The sequence below is a fragment of the Cucurbita maxima genome, unplaced genomic scaffold, assembly GCF_002738345.1.
Source record: "Cucurbita maxima cultivar Rimu unplaced genomic scaffold, Cmax_1.0 Cma_Scf00019, whole genome shotgun sequence".
NCBI classification, from domain to species: Eukaryota; Viridiplantae; Streptophyta; class Magnoliopsida; order Cucurbitales; family Cucurbitaceae; genus Cucurbita; species Cucurbita maxima.
Window position 1 is genome coordinate 1448126 of NW_019272035.1, and position 21388 is coordinate 1469513.

General features: G+C 34.7%; 3 protein-coding genes across 5 annotated transcripts in view; 2 read left to right on the forward strand and 1 right to left on the reverse strand.

Annotated features, from left to right (window-relative positions):
• The window catches only part of LOC111493683 (acyltransferase-like protein At1g54570, chloroplastic), an 11621-nt gene extending 9006 nt beyond the window's left edge, over positions 1-2615 (forward strand). Inside the window, exons 12-15 of the mRNA XM_023143491.1 lie at positions 357-470; positions 1431-1516; positions 1773-2117; positions 2226-2615. Coding sequence (XP_022999259.1) covers positions 357-470; positions 1431-1516; positions 1773-2073 — 501 coding nt within the window. The 3' untranslated portion in view covers positions 2074-2117; positions 2226-2615. The remainder of the gene's footprint in view (positions 1-356; positions 471-1430; positions 1517-1772; positions 2118-2225) is intronic.
• Positions 2616-8530: 5915 nt separating this feature from the next.
• LOC111493679 (probable nucleolar protein 5-2) lies at positions 8531-12038 on the forward strand. Of its 2 annotated transcripts, none has more exons than XM_023143483.1 (9): positions 8531-8646; positions 9018-9117; positions 9381-9422; positions 9577-9756; positions 9855-10019; positions 10150-10350; positions 10648-11145; positions 11226-11360; positions 11436-12038. In XM_023143483.1, exons 2-9 carry the CDS (start codon positions 9040-9042, stop codon positions 11793-11795), a joined length of 1659 nt encoding a protein of 552 aa, XP_022999251.1. In that variant the 5' UTR covers positions 8531-8646; positions 9018-9039; the 3' UTR covers positions 11796-12038. The 2 variants fall into 2 exon arrangements, with proteins under 2 accessions (XP_022999251.1, XP_022999252.1); XM_023143484.1 differs by having other exon boundaries at positions 8532-8649.
• A 538-nt stretch (positions 12039-12576) lies between these two features.
• Positions 12577-21388, reverse strand: part of LOC111493678 (translation initiation factor eIF-2B subunit epsilon-like) — an 11986-nt gene continuing 3174 nt past the window's right edge. Inside the window, exons 5-15 of one of the 2 annotated variants that reach the window (XM_023143481.1) lie at positions 20232-20421; positions 19080-19342; positions 17207-17330; positions 16583-16659; positions 15337-15591; positions 15181-15257; positions 14366-14457; positions 13578-13660; positions 13415-13486; positions 13080-13205; positions 12577-13005 (exon numbers count right to left, since the gene is read on the reverse strand). In XM_023143481.1, the coding sequence (XP_022999249.1) occupies positions 12958-13005; positions 13080-13205; positions 13415-13486; positions 13578-13660; positions 14366-14457; positions 15181-15257; positions 15337-15591; positions 16583-16659; positions 17207-17330; positions 19080-19342; positions 20232-20421 (1407 nt within the window). In that variant the 3' untranslated portion in view covers positions 12577-12957. The remainder of the gene's footprint in view (positions 13006-13079; positions 13206-13414; positions 13487-13577; positions 13661-14365; positions 14458-15180; positions 15258-15336; positions 15592-16582; positions 16660-17206; positions 17331-19079; positions 19343-20231; positions 20422-21388) is intronic. The other variant, XM_023143482.1, reaches the window with a different exon arrangement.

A 21388-nucleotide genomic window follows, 5' to 3' on the forward strand; every position in this document is an offset into this window, starting at 1 on the left:
GGGGGGGGGGGGGGGGGGGGTAGATTTATGGGAAACATTCTATCATTTCATTGATAAGATGAAATAATTCGAAGAGACAGTAAATAGTCCCAAGCCAAAGAGGCTTACAGAAAACACTTCCAGTTGGTTATTGAAGAAGATAAACAGTAATTGTGAATGAGAATTTTACACCAGCTGAGAGCCAAATTAGAAGATCCATAAAATTATGAAAGGACTTCCCTTTGTCATTGAAGATGTGGGCATAAGTCGGTTGTGGTGGTATCTTTGTTGAGTCAAAATGACCTATTTTGTAACTTTTTCTATAATGGTTGAGAATTAGGCTTCCAATGTTCATTTTTCCTCTGAAAACTTTACAGGGTGAAGAGTATAAGCTGTTCTGGCCAAAACAACAGGAATTTGTGAGAATGGCTGCTCGTTTTGGGGCTACAATTGTTCCGTTTGGTGCTGTTGGAGAAGATGATATAGCACAAGTAAGTTCAATTCCCAGTCCTTGATTTGATAGTGTTCACTCACCATTTGGTAGCTCAAGCATAAGAAGTTTTGATAGGACCCTATTCTTGAAGCGAGAAAGAAAATAACACTGAAATTGTATTACAATGTACAAAAAGCCCTCTCAAGCACTTTGAGAGAGCTGGACTCTCCCTACATTCCAAATTCTATCTGCCTTCTTCCCCATACCCACCCTATTTATAACGACGTTTTACTAACCAACTCCTTTTAACTAATGTTCATGACAAAATATGCCCCTTATTATCCTAATAATAGTTAATATTTTTCTACTGTTTGTTTGTAATTCCACAACATGCAGGATGGAGATTTAAACCTCTTACCTTTTGTCAAGAATATAATACTTAATCAGTTGAGCTATATTCAAGTTGCCTTCCTCCTAAAATTTTTAATAATTTTTTCTAAATCTGCAGGATGAGAAATTAGAAAAACTGGATTTAACTAGCCCTATCACTTGAGTTTGTAAAACAATTAACCAAATGCCGTAAGGCTATCCTATCCCAACCACCTCATCTCAAACAAGGAGCCAAATGGGCAAAGAGTTTGGGGCTGAAAACCCAGGGGCATCCTTCAGAGACGTGCATATTTTTCGTCTGATCCTGTCGGTGTCAGGGCTATGCAGTTTATTGAAGTCGTCTTGGTGTCCAGAAGGGGATCATTGTCATCTCTGTCATAGATAAATGAAAGGATGAATTTAAGTTTCATGGAAATTTAGGAGGGAACGCAATTTTCTGGTTTAGCAAATGAGTGTTCTGAAAGCGTGAAACTTGTTCAGTTTCTCATTAAAAAAAATCGTAAAACTTGTTTAATTAGAGAAAAATTGGTGCAAGCTTGTCTATATCTTAATGCTTAAAAAGAAATTTTATTGTTATTACTACCTTTCTAGTTATAATTATCATTATCTTCTTATTTCGTATTTGCAGCTGATTTTAGATTATAATGATCTGATGAAAATTCCTGTAATTAATGACAACATCAGAAAGGCAAATCAGAATTCTGCTAAAGTGAGGTAACTGTTCTTCATCATCACTGCATATGATTTGCTTATATTATTTATCTACATTTTTGCCTTTTCATCTCTACGGGGTCGTTCTCCCCTCTATTTGTTCATTTAATCTATCAATATATTCTTTTCTCCTTTAAAAGAGTATACATTTGGACTTTGTTATACGGCTTATTATTTTCCTTCTTGGAAAAACGGGCATTACAAATGTAAATTGAAGTTCATTTTTCTGTCTGGGTGTTGAATATACTGTGAATTTCAGGGATACGGATAGTGGAGAGGTTGGTAATCCGGATCTTTTCCTCCCTTTGCTCTTGCCCAAGGTACCCGGTCGTTTTTACTACCTGTTTGGTAAGCCAATAGAAACAAAAGGAAGAGAGGAAATCCTGAAGGACAAGAAAAATGCAAACCAATTGTATAATCAGGTTAAATCTGAAGTCGAACATAGTTTAGCTTACTTGATTAAGAAGCGGAAGGAGGATCCATACCGAAGCTTTATTGACAGAACGGTGTATAAAGCCCTTCATGCCTCTCAACATGAAGTTCCTTCATTTGACCCATGAGAAATGACTCTTGAAGGCGATGCCTGGTCTTTTATTAGTAACAAGTTACTGTCTCCTCCTTTCTGTGAAGTTTAAACGCTCATTCAATTTTTAAAAAAAAAAAAACAATTTATAGAGGTATTTATGTCTATGTTTGTATTTTGATATTGCAGTTGGATGCAACCATTCTATCCAAGGTTGGACTGTTGGAGGTTTGCTTTTAAATAATTCCATCCCAAATGTCAAGTCGTGATCTGAAGAAGCCTTCAATGGGTACGAATTATGAGCTTGAATTTGGTTTTGTTCTCCCATCCCTGCTTGAAGAAGATGCCTATACTAAAAACAATTAGAAACACAAAGGAAATCCGAACTCTGATTGAACCACACACAAAAAAGGTCACCTTGTATTTTTTTAGCTTATTCTTGTTTCCCATTTTTTCTATTAAATTACATAGCTATTGGAAGCTTCCCTGTTTCCTGGATTTGAATATTTGGAATTGGATAAGTTCAATAAAAAGATTTTACTGGCCTTGTTGATATAAAAAACTCCTAGAAGTTGCTTATATCAGGTGCTAACCCAGCAACTCGTGTTGGTGAAGTTTCCATACCTTCTAGAAGCATTAACTCCACCTTTGATTTGTTATGTGTCAAATTCTGCTTTGCTTTACATATTTATTCTCAAAACCTCATTAGAATATTGGTAGAAGTTTAATCATAAACTGTTGAATCTCTTTTACAACTCAGCAAGATCAGATGGTTAGACCAGAACCTAACGTTGAAAAGTGACAAGTTTAAGCTATTTCTCTAATTTACTTTGGATTGTAGTCCAGTTGATTAGACCACCACCTTTATTATAGTTGACATATTAAAGTGAAAGTTATTTGATCACCACTAGACGACCTATTTACAAAGCTCAATGCATAAACTATTTACAACATTTGGGAATGGAATGCTGAGTTTTACTGCCGTGTTAAATCACCACTAAATCCAAAAACTTAATCAAATGACTCATGATATAGTTAATGTTTTCAAATCTACTCTAATAGGTTAGGGTAGGTTTTAATCTCTTTACACTTCACCTCACATGAGGGTTGAGATTGTGAGATCCCACATCGGTTAGGCAGGAGAACGAAACATTCTTTATAAGGGTGGGTAGAAACCTTTTCCTAGTAGATGCGATTTAAAAACCTTGAGGGGAAGCCCAAAAAAGACCATATCTGCTAACGGTGGGCTTGAGCTATTAGAGTAATACTTATTTGATTCACAATCTTTTTTCCTTGGAAGAAGAAACAAGAATCACTGTTTCATTGAGGAATGAAATTACAAAGTGAAGAAAACTTCGAATGGTGGATAATAAGAAGGATCTTCAACTAGTGACTAAGAGTAGTAGTAAGCTTTAATCTTTAAACTTTGATGTACATTTAGCCCAATGAAAAGCAGTAAAGAGAATAATGTCCATAATTTATTTCTTTCTTGCCCTAAGATCCAAAGAAAAGGCCCAATGATGCCACATCAATCTAGCTTCTGTAACCTCTTTGAACGGGTGACCTGCAATAATCGAGGTAGAAAAAATGATACCAGCCAAAATTTTCCACTTGTTTTGAACTGAAGGACAGCCAATAAATAGATGAAAATGTAACTCTTACTTTGCTTTTAACATAACACATCAGTGAGGATTCTTAAATACAAGACCTTTTACTTTGATACTCTGTAAAGTCACCACTAGACGTAAAAGTTTAAATTGATTGAAAATAATTAATCTTTTATATATACTCTTAACCCTCTCCTTGTGTATGGCCTTAATTATTGATTTAACACCAAAGTCTGAATGCTTTTACAGATAAATTAGGGATAATCTTTCTTAACAGAATTAGATGCAAGCTTTTAACCAACATAATATACCAAGGATTAGGATGTATCTACAGTAGTGTCAATTTGAGAAGATTAGGATGAAAAGTGGGTTTTCTTTTTCTTATTCCTTCTTGCACCAATAACATATTAAAGAATCTATGACTAAGCAGCCATTTTATTCTCTGCTCAGTGGAGGTTGTCTCTAATCAGAAGAAACCCAGATTAGAAGAATGTGATTCCTTATCTTTTTTCTTAGTGGGGGGGAATTGATCCTCAAAATGTCATGGTGGTGCAATTTCACAGAGGATTATCTTGGATATTTGCCTGAGTAATTTTTCCATGAAAAGAGATCAGAAACATATCTATAAATTCTAAAAAATTGATTTTATAATCTATCCTGAAATTGTCTGTTTATCGAAATTCATCGTCCTCATTCGAGATTCATTTCTAGGTTCTTTTTACATTCAATGTGATATGAATTCAATCCAGCTAAAACCATTCTTAGTTATGTATTTGATTGCAAACACTATGGGATTCTTACTTTGCTCATATGATGAATAGAGATTATTTTCGTAGTTTGACTAGTTTAGTTTAAGGTATATATATGCATAAACTAGTTGAGTTATGCTCACGTTGATTTGGTTATGTTTACTATAGCCTATTACCTTTAGCTTTTCGGGTTCATTAGTTATTTAACTTGGTATGAGAATGGGAGATCCTGTGTTCAAATAATTGTAACGAAATTTTCTCTATTATTAATATTGATTCCGTCCTGTTGAGCCTTTTACTTTTCTTTTATAGGACACGGAAGTTTAGTTGAAAAAGAATGAAAGGAATGTAAAGATATACAAAAGGAGCCCAAAAAGAAAAAAAGGAGTCAGACAAAAAACAAGGGGCAAGGGGTTCTAATCTAACACAGTCCAAATACTCCAAACAACAACAAATTTTCTAACCCAAGGTTATAGTTATACAAACAACCAAAACAAGGCATTCAACCTACCCTCCTCCTCTACTTCCTCACTTGATCTCTCCATTTCCCTAAATTTTTTAGCATTCCTCTCAATCCAAATACTCCAAACAACAACAAATTTTCAAGTCCACAAGTAGAGGAAATGTCGGATTCATATTAAGTTCGAATACACATGACAGAATCGAAAGGAAATTCGGAGCATCGACTCTTTCTCCCTCGGTTCGTCGTTTGTGTATTAGGGGCCAACGAAAATGTGGACCATTTTTTCCTTTGACGTCCTTTTTCCCTGAGGGGGTGGAACCTTTTGTTCAAAACCTTTGGTTTAGCTTTATGTTTGCCGAATTCATTATCAGAGTGGCTTACTAAATGTAACGACCCTAACCACCACTAGCTAATATTGACTTTTCCTTTCAGGATCCCGTCAAGGTTTTTAAAACGCGTCTGCTAGGTAGAGGTTTTCACACCCTTAAAAAGAATACTTCATTCCTCCCTTCAACCGATGTGAGATCTCACACTCGAGTCCACCACTAGCAAATATTATTCTCTTTGAGCTTTCCCTATTGGGCTTCCCCTCAAGGTTTTTAAAACGAGTATGCTAGGGAGAGGTTTCTACACCCTTATAAAGAATGCTTCGTTCTCCTCCCCAACCGTTGTGGGATGTCACACATTGACTTTGTTTAAATTCACACTAGTTCTCTTGGATGATTAGCAAGCTTAAATTAACGTCGAACCCAAAAGCTTAAGCTAATAGTTTACAACAATTTTTTCTTTTAGTTCAATAACTTGTGGAAGTGGGAATTTTAATTTCCGACCTTTTGGTTGTGATATAATGTTTTAACCGGTTGTGTTATACTTGAATTTACTTGAAAATTTCATGCTTGGCTTAACTTCTTGAATAAAGTAAAGCCAGGTTCTTTTCATATCCTTGGTCAATTCAAGAACTTGACCCGGAATTTCATGGCTGCACTCAAGGAAGCCGTGAGCTATATGCTGGCTAAAAGTCTAGAAAGATTATATGCTCAGTCTGAACTGCCTATATAATAAACCTGTTAGAAGTAGAAAGAAAAACCACAACCACAAGGTCTCTAAGGCATAAAGAGTGAGTACCTCAGACTCATTTAGGCTATGGCCGATTTTCGATATGGTTTCTTTTGTCGCCCCGACAACAAGAACTTTGAACCACAACAGGAAGAAAAGAACACAACAAGCCATATCCCTGATCCTAAATACAAACCAGCTCATTATGTCGATGCCGGAGGAAGAAGACTTCCTACCGTTGTTCTGCCCAGACCAAGGTATGTTACTACAACTGAGACATATACTGAAGAATTTTACTTAAATTCAAGGGATGGCTTTCAATATAGCCATACCAAGAACTCTGAACCAGTGAAGTCTTATGGACTTCACCATGATAAAGGGATTCGGCATCCAAGTCGCCCTGCTCTTAATCGCCCAACAGAGTTCAATAGACTCTTAGTCAAAGTCGAAATGGAAGAAGACCAGGTAAAACATGAAATGAGGATAAGTAAACCAATGAATGATATTGAGAAGGCTATAGAGTTCTTTAAAGAAGCTGTAAACCTTCCCTATTGCAAAAACAATGCTTGTCCCGCACCAGATCATCCTAAGAAAGATGGCTACACAAAAACTATTGACAGCAACGAAGCAGCACGTCGGTTCGGGAACTTCGGCGTACCACCTCCGGTGCCGAGTGCCAACGGAGCAACCATTAACTGCAAAGAAGCTGCAAGGAAGTATAAAGGTGTAACAGTGTGAAACCAAGTGAAAGAGGATGCACTTTGTCGTGGATGTAGTCGTAAAATACTAAGTTTGCAAATATAGCTACTGTGTCAAGGGTCAGTTTGTGCTTTTGTTTCCTGTAAATGAATGAAGTGGATCTTTACTCTGTAATTTACACTGTTTTATAGATAAAATAAAGGAAAAATTACCATACGATGAAATTGGTTATCATATTTGTAAATCTATCTCAAATATGACAACTTTTTTTTTTTAAGGTTTTTGTATGAAGTAATAATTTCTACGTTTCAAGTAAAATGTTCGCGGATTAGACCATGAATGAATTAAAAGTTTCTGGAAAAGCTCTGTTGTGATTTGTTCATCGATGTTTTGAACTATATTTTGAGTGTGATTAAATCCTTGGGTGATATAAACCCTTATGCTATTTTATAATGGATAAGGCTAAGAAGAAATTCGATAAATGAGGAATTGTATGTATTATAAACTTGTCCAAAATCATTGTAAAACTATGATTAATGTAATATTCCACTAGATTTAGTTCATATGGATGTGGATGAAAATTTCAGAAAAACATTTAAAAAATTATTTAGATTAAATGAATAAACATTTACCCTTTTTAAATATGCTAAGGTGTATTATTTATATTATAAACATTTACGTGTTCGTGGATTTTTTTACAATATAGAAATGTTGAATTACTCTCTATGTTGATGTCAAACGTTATCCTTATCTATACCAACAAATCGCACTTTCCTTTTTAGTAGCTCAATCACATGAACTCCTTAATTAAGCATACTTTACTTGGAGCAATTTTCTTCTAGATGACCTCTTCGGTGGAGATAATGCTAATTTTTAGAAGCAATAAGTAAATAACATAATTATGTCGCGAGGTATAAAACAAAATGTCGAAGTCATCGGATACTAAATTCTTATCCAAGTACTCGAGCGTTACAAAGAGCCTCTAATAGACCTAAGCTAAGGCCACATAGAATGACTACTAAATAGGGGAGCCCACCCAATGGCCCAACATGGCATACAACTGCCAGGCCATCAAATTGCCCATGGCCAGCCATAGCCTACATGGACGACCCATGGGTCAGCCACACCACAAATAGGTCCAAGAACCATAAAACATGCATGCCCACTTAAGCATCACAGGTGGGGCTTACCGTTAGACAAACACGACTCTCTACAAATTTGATACTAATTTAAGTATTAAAGTGTGTGGCTTACTATTAGACAAACACGATTCTCCACAGTGGTATGATATTGTTCACTTTGAGCATAAGCTCTCGTGGGATTGCTTTAAACTTTCCCAAAAGGCCTCACGCTAATGAAGATAGTGTTCCTTGATTATAAACTCATGAACAACATAAAATATTTTTTTAGACGAAGTAATTTTTGCTCTACAAATTTACCCTTAATCTAAATTTTAATATAAAAAATTGATGTATTTAACGAAACAGTATAATATGAATATTTAATACTTAAAAACGATCACTCCTATCATTTTTATTAGACTATAATCATTCTAATCACTAAACTTTAAGTCTCGTCATATATTATTCAATCTCAATAATAAAATTTATAATTCTAAAATATTTTGAATTCTCGACTATCAATAAAAAAATCAATCAACCGACATTTTCATCGTGAGCATTGACTAATAATATATACATACCCTTGATCAAAAGTCGATCGGCACCGCTACTTTAGATCGATCTCCGATAGTTCCTATCGGGTGGAGACAATGGGTTTACTTAACCTAAAAAAACTCAATTTACATACATTGCCACTAATGGACGTAAATAGCCATAACATTTTTGTAAATACCTAAAATGTCCCCGACAAGCTTCAGTAAAACCCTTTTCAGCCTCTCTTAAACACTGCTATATAAATTTGTATATAACGTTCTTCCCAAACCCTTCTTGGCATTAAACCCTAGTTCTCGCTTCCCTTCCTGTCTCAGCCTCTCTCTTCTCCTCTACCCTCTCCCAACGCAAAGCTTTGTCAAGGTAGTAGTGCAAATCTCTCTCTCTCTCTCTCTCTCTCTCTCTCTCCGTCTCTCTGTATTTTCATGGCCTCTAACTTTTGAGTTGAGTTTCGTTAATGAGTTCGATAGGTAGCTGTAGCCGTGAAGTTTGGTGGGTTGCTTCTAGAGTGGTCATGGGAGCTAAAGTATTGTAGTTTCTAGGAACTTTGGATTCTCGAAATAGGATAATGATGTATCTCGTTGGATATTCTAATGTGACTATAGGAATTGGATTTCTTTTTGTTTCTAATATGTATACTGTTTTAATATGGAAGGAACTGTGGAGTTATGGATTTTGGGTTTTAAGCGATTGGTTTGACTAACGCTCAATGGGAATGGTGTTCAATTTCTCAGGTGTCTTTGGGAGGTCGTGAATATGCTTGTGTTGTTCGAGACGTCGGCGGGCTTTGCCCTGTTTAAAGTTTTGGATGAAGGAAAACTTTCCAAAGTTGAGGTATGTGATGGTTGGAAATTATACTGTTTTTGAATTTGTTTCATTTGAAGGTGGGATGTTTAAAAATAACTTCTCTTTCTGGTTTAGTGATGTCTCTCAATCTTATGATTGCCCAATTTTTATAATTATAAATATGAGTTAAGTTGAAAATGCACCGTCCACTCTTTGTGGTTTACTGATGGCTTTCAATCTGATGAATGCGTATACTTATTGTTTTCCTTATGTGTATCTGGATCTTGATTTTCAAACTACTTCGAATGTAGGATTTGTGGAAGGATTTTTCCAATGCCGAATCTGCTAGACAGGTAATCTCTCTTTCAATGTGGTTTCTCGATTCAAGTAATGCACTGTATTAGGACATCTAATATGTCAATTTTAACACTTTCTTGTTAATATTTTTGCTTGCTTGCTGCACCTCATTCTCTGTTGCCGAGGACCTAAACATTTTGGTTATATCAGGTGGTGAAGCTGAAGGCTTTTTCTAAGTTTGAAAACATGTCAGAAGCTTTGGAAGCTACCACGTTATTGATTGACAGCAAACCTAGCAAAGGCTTGCGGAAGTTTTTACGAGCCAACTGTGATGGGGAAACCTTGGGTGTTGCTGATTCTAAGCTTGGAAATATAATTAAAGAGAAGCTGGTATGCTGCTTATTCTAAAAATTATGTTTTACTGGTTCCTCGTGAAAGTGATTTAAACTTATGAGTGTTGTGCATTTTTTGATTTTGTTTTTGTGCAGCAAATAGATTGTGTGCACAACAACTCTGTTATGGAGTTGGTAAGAGGTTTAAGAAATCAATTGAACGAACTCATATCTGGCCTAGCTGTTCAAGATTTGGCACCAATGAGCTTGGGATTGTCTCATAGTTTGTCTAGGTATAAACTGAAGTTCAGTGCTGATAAGGTTTGTTCTTTTTCTGATTTGGGATTGATGGCTGCTACCTTTTTTTTTTTTTTATTGATGTTTATTGTTGATATTGTTAATTCTCTTTTCCCAACAAAATGTTGTAATTCACGTTTCATCCTAATTTCAGGTGGATACAATGATCATACAAGCTATTGGATTGCTTGATGACCTTGACAAGGAGTTGAATACTTATGCAATGCGTGTTAGGGAGTGGTATGGCTGGCATTTTCCAGAGCTTGCTAAAATTATTCAGGATAACATCCAATATGCGAAGGCAGTGAAATTTATGGGCAACCGTGACAATGCCGCCAAACTCGATTTCTCTGAGGTCTTTTGAACTTCTTTAACAAACTAAGTTCAACCCCTCATATTTATATATTTGGTCTTTGTTGAAGTTTGATGTCACCTGTATCTTGTTGCATGCCATTTTTTAAAATCTGGTGTACCTATTCTTCAAACTCGAACAAGTTTTGAACTATCTCATTATCTATCTCTTTGACCAGTGGGAAAAATGTTAACCCTTTGACCAACCTTGTGGGAGTGAAATGTGTTCGTGGCTTCAAAAAAATGAACTTGATGTTTCCCAATGTAGCAGTACTAATTTTTCTTGCATATTTCATTCTAGATATTGTCAGAGGAGGTTGAGACTGAGCTGAAGGAGGCGTGTATGATATCAATGGGAACTGAAGTTAGTGATCTTGACTTGATGAATATTAGAGAGCTCTGTGACCAGGTCCTTTCGCTTTCCGAGTACAGAGCCCAACTGTATGATTATCTCAAAAGTAGGATGAACACCATTGCTCCTAATTTGACTGCACTTGTTGGAGAGCTTGTTGGTGCCCGCCTAATTGCCCATGGTGGCAGTTTACTTAATCTTGCTAAGCAGCCTGGAAGCACAGTGCAAATTCTTGGAGCTGAGAAGGCTCTGTTCAGAGCTCTGAAAACAAAGCATGCAACCCCCAAGTATGGTCTTATCTACCATGCATCCCTAATTGGCCAGGCAGCTCCAAAGCTCAAAGGAAAAATATCTCGGTCTCTTGCTGCCAAAACTGCATTGGCAATTAGGTGTGATGCTTTGGGTGATGGCCAAGATAACACCATGGGACTTGAAAATCGCGCCAAGGTATTTTTCCTCGGTATTTTCTTCACTTATGACTTTAAAGATCTATGGAACCCTGTGTCTGAATCACTATACTTACTCAGCTGGAAGCAAGGTTAAGGAACCTTGAGGGCAGAGAGTTAGGGCATGTTGCTGGGTCGGCTAAAGGCAAACCCAAAATCGAGGCCTATGACAAGGACCGAAAGAAGAGCATCGGGGGCTTGATAACTGCTGCTAAGGTCTGATTTCCATTTCAAAATCTGTAACTCTGCTCACTTGTTTGTATGGATGATTGACTTTTCTGTTTTATGTAGACGTATAATCCCGCAGCCGATTCATTGCTTGGTAAACTTGAGAAGGCTAATGAGGTGGAAGCAGAGGCTCCAGTAACTGGTGAAGAGAAGAAAGAAAAGAAGAAGAAAAAGAAGAGGACAGAAGAAGAGGAAACAGTAATGGAGGAGGATAAGTCGAAACCTGAAGTTGAAGATGCCGGGAAAGACGAGAAGAAGAAGAAAAAGAAGAAGAAACAAGCTGAAGAAGAAGAGGAAGATGGTGGTGAGGAGAAGGAAAAGAAGAAGAAAAAGAAGAGAAAGCATGCAGAAGACGAAGAAGAGGAAGCCGAGCAGCCGAGCAAGAAGAAGGAAAAGAAGAAGAAGAAGAAAAGTGACGATTAAGAGGTGATGGAAGGAACCATTTTTGTTAGCATAACCTGTAAAATTTGGTTGTTCGCTGCACTTTTGAAGTTCCATCTAAATCTCTCATGTAATCCCCAAATTCTTACAGATTCTAATTCTCATGGCGAAAACTTCCTTCTAGTTGAAGAGCTTTCTTGCATTATTAAGTCTCTTCCACAGGGGAAAATATGGTTTTGTGATTGAAATGTTAAAGCTATAATGCAGTAGGTGTGATCTCTTTAATTTGGTTGGCTTCTGGCCAATTTTTGAATTTTAAAAATTAATTGCTTTATTAGATATATATATATATATATATGTATATATATATATATATATATATATATGTATATTAATTTTATCTCTAATATAGGTATTAACTTTTTATTTTGGTTATTACTAAGTTTTAATAAGTTCAAACGTTTTAGACCCAAATTTGCAATTTTGAAAAACAGGAACAAAATAGATTGAATCTCAGTTTTTTAAACAAAATTTACAATGTAACTTAAAATATATTTCAAATTAGAAAAATAGATTATAAATATAATTTAATTTTTATGATTTCAAAGTATAAGATTTTCAATTCTGTAAATGAATGTTTTTTTTAACAAAAGGTTAATTCCAAACTTTAAATCTAACATATACTCATTCATCTAAGATTAATTATTTAAATTAGATTAATGAAAGATGATTTAAACATGACACACCATGAAAAAGTAAATCAAATGTATAAAAAGTAAAAACAAGCATAACTCATCGGTAATTAACATGCACCTCTTTCTCGAGTTAGAGGTTTGAATTTTCATATTTCACTAATTGTAAACGAACTTAACTCAGTTGTTACTGTGTACTTCCTCGGAGACAAAAATAAACTTTTTTTTGTGGAAGATCGGTGATACACTAACTCAAATAAATAAACGGAAAAAAACCACAAAGTAAGATTTAAACATTTACCCAAAATTTTCTTTCTATGATAGGACATGGACAATCGACAATCATAGAAGTTGAAAAAAAATGGAAATAAAAAACAAGTTTCCTTTCACATTAGGGAAACCAGGTAGCTACTGTGAAGATTTGACGTTTAAAAATGAAAGACTCAGCAACAATGGACTTCCTCACTCTGCCCTGTGATCTTCGCTAATCTACAGATGTTATTCCACCATTTCTATTCCTCCTCTTCATCATCTTCCTCTTCTGATGCAACTCTTAACCACTGTACCAAAGCTACAAATAAGTTCCTATCTATTTGAAAATGAAACAGATAACAGGACATAAAAAGTTCCTTACTTCGATGAATTTCTCAGCCTGCTTAACGAAAAGTTTATCTGAATCATCCGCTTCCTTTTTCTCATCATCCCACCTTAGAATAGCATCTTCTTGAATGATTTCTTGGTCATATAGATGACACAAAATCTATGGAACACAAAAATGTGTGCGAAAATCATTCACCTCACCCTTAAGGGAAAAAAATCATAAATACAGGCACATCCTGATAGACTATCATTTTTCAGCCCCGAATATTATCTATAAGTCGATCTATATCAATCGTAATTAACCTCTAAGAATAAGGAATGCATGTTCTCAATCTAGAGACTCATTTTCCAAGAAAACAATAAAAATACCTTAGTAAAATGTGGAGTGAATTCCTTGGCCGATTCCAGGCACATCTCTTCAAATTTTAATATCACTTCAATCTGCAGAGGATATGGGGTTTGTTCAACTACTTGCACTAAGTACAATATATTGGTTAAGTTTATCAGCTAACAGTGTTAAAAGCCGCAATACCTCTTCATCCATGTCAGTTAAGTAGTACTTCAAAAGTTTTTTCCATTTCGTAATTATATTCGTAGTGTTTTGCAGTAGCTCACCTGAAACAGATGGAATTAATTTGGCAGTTTCAGAAAAGAAAAAGAAAAAGGAACAAAGAGTACATGAAGGAAAGAAACCCTTCAAACTCAAACCAATTTTTTCATAAAAATTTAGCTAGAATGGTTTTTCATAAGGCAATTTCTTCGACAACCTACAAACTCAGTTTCCAGATGAACGTTGGTAGCAAACCATTTGATATACCGAGGCATGGTATTGCAAGCTTTAATCCAATGCAGACTAATTGACGACATAATATATTGCAAATTCAAGATGATAAAATGTTAACAGGTAACGCAAATCTTCACAAAATGTATCATCACAGCACATAGTTTGGTATTATTAGACTTTACTTGATCATGACGTATTAAATTTCTGTCCATTTCCATACGTTCATGGATCTAGCCTCGAGATTTCCATTATACCGTAAAAACGTAAATAGCAATAAGATGTCACCAAGTGTTTCTAATATTAACAATAAGCCTAAGTGTAAATGATTATTTATTAATTTAAATACTTTTGAATTTTTTCTTTTTTATGATTTTTTTCCATAACAAAAATATTCATCAAGATCGACATTTTTTTTTATCTTTCTATCAATATTTTCATAAAAATGAGAACTTAACGTTTTCGTTTACATTAACCTTTAAAACTTTGCTTATCATAAAGTCTCCATACCAAAAGGAAAGACAGCTCAAAGAACTTACTAGATGAACCATGTGGAGAGTCTAAGGCAAATTTCATCAGAGAATAAAACAATGCTCCTGCACAATCTGCAGCCACCTTATTATATGACAACCTGCCGAGAGAGTTAATTTAAGCAAGCAGTATACAAACACTGAGCCTAGGTTCAAAACTTCCCAACCATTAGTGCGAAAGCCGAAATGAACTTATACTCGATTAATTGTATTAAAGAAAAAACAAAATTTTATCGGCAAATATTCTTATATCGTTTCATCTCTAATAGATAATTTAACCGAAAAAATGCCTGCCATAGCAAACGATATAGAAAGAGAATACCTGTCATCAAGAAATTATATTTTGCAAAAACAAGAAACAATCAACCTCCAGAATGTCACTGAAGCGTCCAAAACCAAAAGTTCACGACAGGAAATCTCACTTTTATTTCTTTTAAAGAAAATTAATCTCTTTTGCACCTTGAACGACACAAATTGAAGACACCTTAAAAATGGGAATCCTTTCAAACGTAAAAGCTCGCAACAGAAAATCCTAGTTTTTCTAGAACGAGAACGTTAATCTTTTTTTACATGGCACAACCTTGCAGACATCTTGCATATGTAGGAATTCAACAAAACGTCTGTTAAGAGGTTTGAGAACACTTTTCAGTCGATAAGTGATATTGAAAAAATATCTCCAACAGCAGCGACATAAATACAATAAAATCAATTGAACAAAAAATAAATTTGAAATTGGGCAGAACGCAACAACATAAAGTAATTCAAAAGCGAAGGAAGAAAAAGATGTGAAATCACCGCAAAAACAAGAAGAGATGATAGCATACCGCAATGAGTTCACTTCCAAAATTACATTGTCTACTTTAATATTTTCATGCACACCCCTCAGAAACGTTGCTTCAACCTGTAAATAAAAACTAATAGAAGTTAGCAAGCAAAAGATTGTCCCTGCGACCAGCCATCAGAAAAACGAAACTTCTAACCTCTTTCTCAAAGTGGATGGAGTCATCTCTAGAGTCTTCATTATCATCACCATCTGAGACATTTGAGTCAGACTTCAACTCTCCTGAAGTTGGAAGAACATTAGCATCGCGAGTTAACTCCAGCTCATCATCTGTCGCTTTTTGCAGAGTCTTCTCAAGTTTATCGGCAGGAATGGGTGCAACTGAGTGCCTCCATTCTTCTTCAACACTTCCTTCACAAATTGACCAAACATGCCCTATACCTCCATTGCCTAGCTGAGAACAACAGTAGAGAATGTTAAGAGTCGATTACCCTCTTGTACTGAAACCCAAAAGGTCAAGTTTCTATCCTGATTCTTAATAAAGTTAAGGACAATATTTAAAAAAAAAAAAAAAAAAAAAATCAGAAGGCATATTAATTAAAAATGGCATATGCTAAGGGGTTTTGAAGACAATAAGGTTTTGAACATATATAATCTAGTTGAAGAAATTTACAAAAAAGTTACAAAAAGATCATAATAGAGGATTAGTCTAAATTCTCCAACCTCCAGACCTTTTAAAAAAAACATTTCATTCTTCGCTTTATATATAAATGCAAAAAATCTTCTTTGAAAAAAAAAAAAAAAAGAACAGTTTAATTAAGACGAATGTGTAGCCTCCCTATCGTTAAGAGGCTTATTAAATGGCAAGACTCAACCATTATCCATTCAGTGCTCGCATTTTTTTGACAAAGGTGAACCTCGCAACTACAAAGCTTGTACATCCTACGAAAAGCAATGCTCAAAGGCATTTTCATGGCACCTATTCTTTTTAATAGAAACAGAAAAGTTGCGAAGGACACTGCTCCTTTACGAGTATTATAGAACTTCTTGTGGCACCTAATTTGAAAATAAGCTATTTAATTTTCTCTTCGCATCAAACCATGGAATTCCACAAGTTTCTACTGCTTCTGGCGGCAGATATGTAAATACCATAAACTACCACCAGCTGCAAATTTCAATGGGATATCTAGATAGATATAAAGCATGAACCTTAAACCCATAAAAAATCTCATAATGCTCATCTATAACTTCCCTTGCACGAGATATTTACATTGTTAGTTGTAATCAACTAGCATTCTAAGCTGATATCCCGTCTATGATTTGGCATAAAAACTTGGACACAACTATGCAAAGAATGACCACTTTTTTTTTCTCTACATCAATTTGAGTTTATTGACATATTCGTAACATTGTTTATCAGGCTAGAAGATCCGAAAAATGCCAACCTCAGATGCAGGCCAGCCTTGCATTTCCAGCGATTTGGACATCAGTTCATTATTTGACTTGTCCGTTGTATCTGCAACTGCATATGACAAGGTAATGTAAGCAGCCGAAGTTCATTACACAAAGACCTTAAAACTAAATGGCTTTGATTGTGTTCAAAAGAAGAGACATGACGATTAAAAATATTAATTTTCAGTCGAACTACCAATCCAACAACCAATTTAAAAGTCCAAGTTGTTCACCAAGACATTCCAGCTCAAATAAATCTTTTTTTTTTTTTTTTTTGTCAAATCACAATCATCTTCCCACGAAGAGTATTTTTCATTAGAAATTCTATAGTTTCTTCCTCCCCATGCCTCAAATCTGAAAGAGAATTGATGAACATAATGATCATCGTCTCCTTGTATTGAAGAAATTCACCTTGCCACTCACCCTCTCGTCTATTTTAAATCTCTTGCCACCTGGAAAACCCTTGATACCTCTCTCTCTAGTCTTACTCACTCTTTCATAATTTCATTACTTTCAATGAAATGGTTTCTTATCTTCAAGAAAACACTAAATGGCCCGTTAAAGTAAAGTTTGCTCAAAATGAATAGGAAGTATCTGCCTTAAAGTTAATTTATTACATTCTACAATACCACTGCTATTATCTGCATATTCCAGCTCATCGTCGCTGTCTTGATTGATTGGCTGCTGAAACAAAGATACCTTTGAATATGATGGAACAATAAACTGATCCCCTACAACAACCTGTGTAATATCAAAATAGAAAAGTCAGCAGAGCTACAAGAAAAAAGGATCAAGAAACCTTGAGTTCATATATAAAGAGTAGGGCATAACCAGTATACATTAACGTGATATTTCTTATTTTAATATTTAATTGAATTGGTTCAAATTGTCTTACAAAAATGATGCTTTCTTTTTAATCTTCTAACAAAACAGTTTCTTTATCTTTTTTCTCCATATGCGTGGGAATGCTACATTTAATTTATCAAATATAAAATCAGACCTAACAACATCACATACTTGCTCATAGTTGTATGTTTGATCAACCCTATGTTGACAAAGTTTTTGTCATATGGAGGAAGAGATGTGTTATATTTCAAAGTAGATGAGAAAAACTCTACATAGGTGGTTCTTTTGGAACATTCTCCATGACCATACATGTATCAAATATTAAATAATGAATCTACCCAATACATGTACTATCATTATGGTGATACATGAATAATCTAATACATGTATCTACTAATTGGATCTCTCAAGTACATGTATCCAAGAAACGCATGTATCTCTAAGTGCATAAAACAAGTTTAATATCTAACATCCTAGCCAGGTTTAAAATAATCAATTTCATATGACTTTGATCCTATGCACAGAAATTGATTTCCCTTGTCCAACAACAAGTCAAAAATAGAAGAATAGGACCCCAGTAAAACACCTTGAAATTCAAGAACTGTAGAGCTAAAAGATATACACTGGATTGATGAAATCATATGAGATATGAATTGATCGATCCTTTGACTAAGCCATTCAAATGAAAATAATTTTAAAGTGCATGTCAATCCAATAATGCATTTTTTAGAAACTTTTTGACATAATTTATAACATTTGCTCATTGACAATCAAAGAACCAAGTAGAAAAATAGAGGGTACACTTGAAATTCTTAACTTATAGAGTGGACCAAAGTTAAAACTTTCCCACAAATACATAGTGCACACCATCGAAGACTGAGCCATAAACTTTTGTTTTGAACATGAAACAAAACTTTTAACCAGAAATGAAAAGAGACTCAACTATATAAAGTCAAAGTCAACTTATAGTTATAAAAACTAAGATCTTAACCATATATTGATTAGATAAGTTCAAGCCGGCTACTTTTTCATCTTTTTGTGATTTTGTACCGTTTATGGCTTCTAGTTAGAGTGCACAAGATAGGTTGTTTTGTAACTACATTTTAGAAACCATTAACTTAGATTGGAAGGTTTTTTTGTAAACCTTCCTTCGGGAAAAGGGAAGCCTTATCCCCTTATCCCTTGGGCTGTTTTGTTGAGGAATGTTACTGCATGAATAAAATCCTTTGTTTCTCATCAAAGAAAAAAAGAATTGCAACATCCAAAAAGTTCTTTCTTATTAGAAACGCTCATACTAAGAAAAATTGAAGCCTGAAAGCCAAGCCACACAGAGGGCGTCCAATGTGAAGCTAGGGAGATAAAACAAAAATGAAAAGCAATTTCCTACTCGGGAAAAGAAAAGGGCATACAAAAAATTAAATGGATGGCACAATCCAGCTTCAAGGACATATGAGTAGTAAACAGCCATAGGCCAATTATCAACGTAAGGAACACATTGTCGTTAGTGTTAAGTCATTTGACACTCTTGAAGCCAATTTTATCAGATACTATAAATTTCTTTGCGTGAGTACTATAGATCACTTCAATTGATTACGGTCAATAAATACACTAGCTGCATTAATAACCAAAAAGAAGGAACAATACCTTGAAAGACAAAATTACACCAGCTTCCAGTTCTGCCCCTGACTTTATAATAACTCCATCACAGACGATAGCATGACTAAGTTTACAGCCATCTTCAATGGTGACGTTGTCCCATATATAAGAGCCTTCAATTGTAACATTTGATCCAATGCTACAACCTTGCCCAATAATTGAATTCGTAATTTTGGTGTTATCACCAATTTTGCTGTTATCTCCAATAACAGTAAACGGACCAACCTGTGCAGAACGTGCCTGCAGTATTTCTGAAGTGAACGAAATGTCATCACTTAATAAATGGAATATGTAAGGGGAGATCAACAACTCCAAAGAAGTTTGTAAAAAAAATTGACCACATTGAGAGTAATATAGCAAACTAAATGTCACCAACATGAAAATTGACCTGAATAATATGAGAGCCACTGACCCTCGCTATAAAACCTAAACATACTGCCTATTGGATTGATGAAATCATACAAGACAAACCCAAACTTCGTGAAGTGCACAATATCTCTTGTGCATAACTTGGATCTTGACCCATGAAGTGAGATTGACATATTAATCGATTTGTGAAAAAAACCCTTTGTAATATACCTATTTTGCTGGTCTACTTGGATTGGAGGCCATTTCTTCGATTCCTCCTAATCCCCCTCAGGCAGCTAGATTGTTCTCCTTTTGTAGTTTATAATATAGCTTTTCTTGTTTCTCATTCAAATGAATAAAAAACAATATTATTTTTAAAAAGTGTGTTTATAACATGGCTCCTCCATACAAAAGAAACCAATGACATCATGAAGTAAGCTAGGCAAAAGAAGCTCGTCCAAGATAGTTGGAAGCTAAATTTTTTTCCATGGAACCATTTAACGAACAAACAATTATGTGATCAAAATCAAAAGAGACGTCATTGGCATTGCAAAAGAAGATAATAAAAGCATCATATAGCAACGCAACAAAGAAGAAAAAGACAAGCTCATGAGCTTTTGAGGGCAAAGGAAAGAATATAATATCAGGGGTAAAAAAATACTTGAAAATAAATGAATTGCTCGTTGTAGAGTATTATTCTCGGTCTCCAGTGATGACATTGAGTAACATGAAGAAAAACATCAACGAGCCTTGCCTAAACTTAAGCAATTTGTTTAATCACTTAATCATTACCTGATGCTCGATACATTCCCTGCCTTTCAAGTTTATAAGCAGAGTTCCCAAAGAATTTAACATCCGGTACCAGTGGATATGTCCACCTTTGTATTATGTCCTTACTAACGGTGTCATAGCTTCGATAATTATCGATTCTGGCTGCATAGCTTGAGCAAATTTCGTGTGTGTAAATCTTGTAACCCATGATCTGAAAATCATTGTCCATAATTATATTGGCATTATAAAATAATGTACAAGGGTATATAAAAAAAACAAGCCCACCAAAAGGAGCTCCAACACTAACTAATGTTTATAATAACAAACATTATTACAAGTTTCTCTCTCACCCACTCTACCCAATTCCACATTTCTCTCTCCCAACCCATCTCTACGCTATCTCTCACTCAATTCCACATTTCTCTTTCCCACTCTCCCACCCATCCATAAAGTATTTCCTCTCACATATTAACTTTTGATTCCCTCTCAACCTAACCAAATAAACTTAATATTAATCAAGTTTGAATATAAAAGGTTGCTCATTTATTTCCATAAACTAATTCTAAAATTTTTGTTTTTATGTTAATTTAATACTCTCTTATTCAATGGATAGCCTTTTTGTAACTCCTTGGATGGGGAGCTTTCCCCTCTTTTATAGTAATTTCATGCCATCAATAAAATGGTTTCTTATCCAAAAATACTCAAAACAGATCTTTTTTTAATAAGAAAAATGAATGAAATCTTATACAATCAAGGGATAAGTTTGGGAGGTTGTTAGGTTTAATGTCACCAAACTTTGGTCATAAAAATAAACATGATAATAAATAAATAACCTAGTCCTAACTCCCACCATTTTAAGTGACGTGCTAATAGAAGTAAGCACCTTACTCATTCTTGAATGGGAAAAACATAAAGAGTAGGATAAAGTTTTCTGCTAAGAAACTTTCTTCCCACATAATTTTGAAAATGAATGAAAATATATAATTAACAAAAAAAACACAAAGAAACTGAATTAATTCATTATGTTGTTGGAGTCATAGTTCGAGCATATATATCAAAAGCTGTCATTGTTCATGAAATAAAATAAGCTTAATTTAATAGATATAAAATTCTTATTAAGAAGAAAAGGTAAAAAAAAAAAAAAAAAAAAAAAAAAAAAAAAAAAAAAAAAAAAAAAA

Coding starts and splice junctions, on each gene's coding strand:
- LOC111493679 (XM_023143483.1), top strand. CDS start 9,040: ATGCTTGTGTTGTTCGAGACGTCGGCGGGCTTTGCCCTGTTTAAAGTT. Junction 10,020..10,149: donor TGAAGTTCAGTGCTGATAAG/GTTTGTTCTTTT, acceptor TCCTAATTTCAG/GTGGATACAATGATCATACA. Junction 10,351..10,647: donor CCAAACTCGATTTCTCTGAG/GTCTTTTGAACT, acceptor ATTTCATTCTAG/ATATTGTCAGAGGAGGTTGA.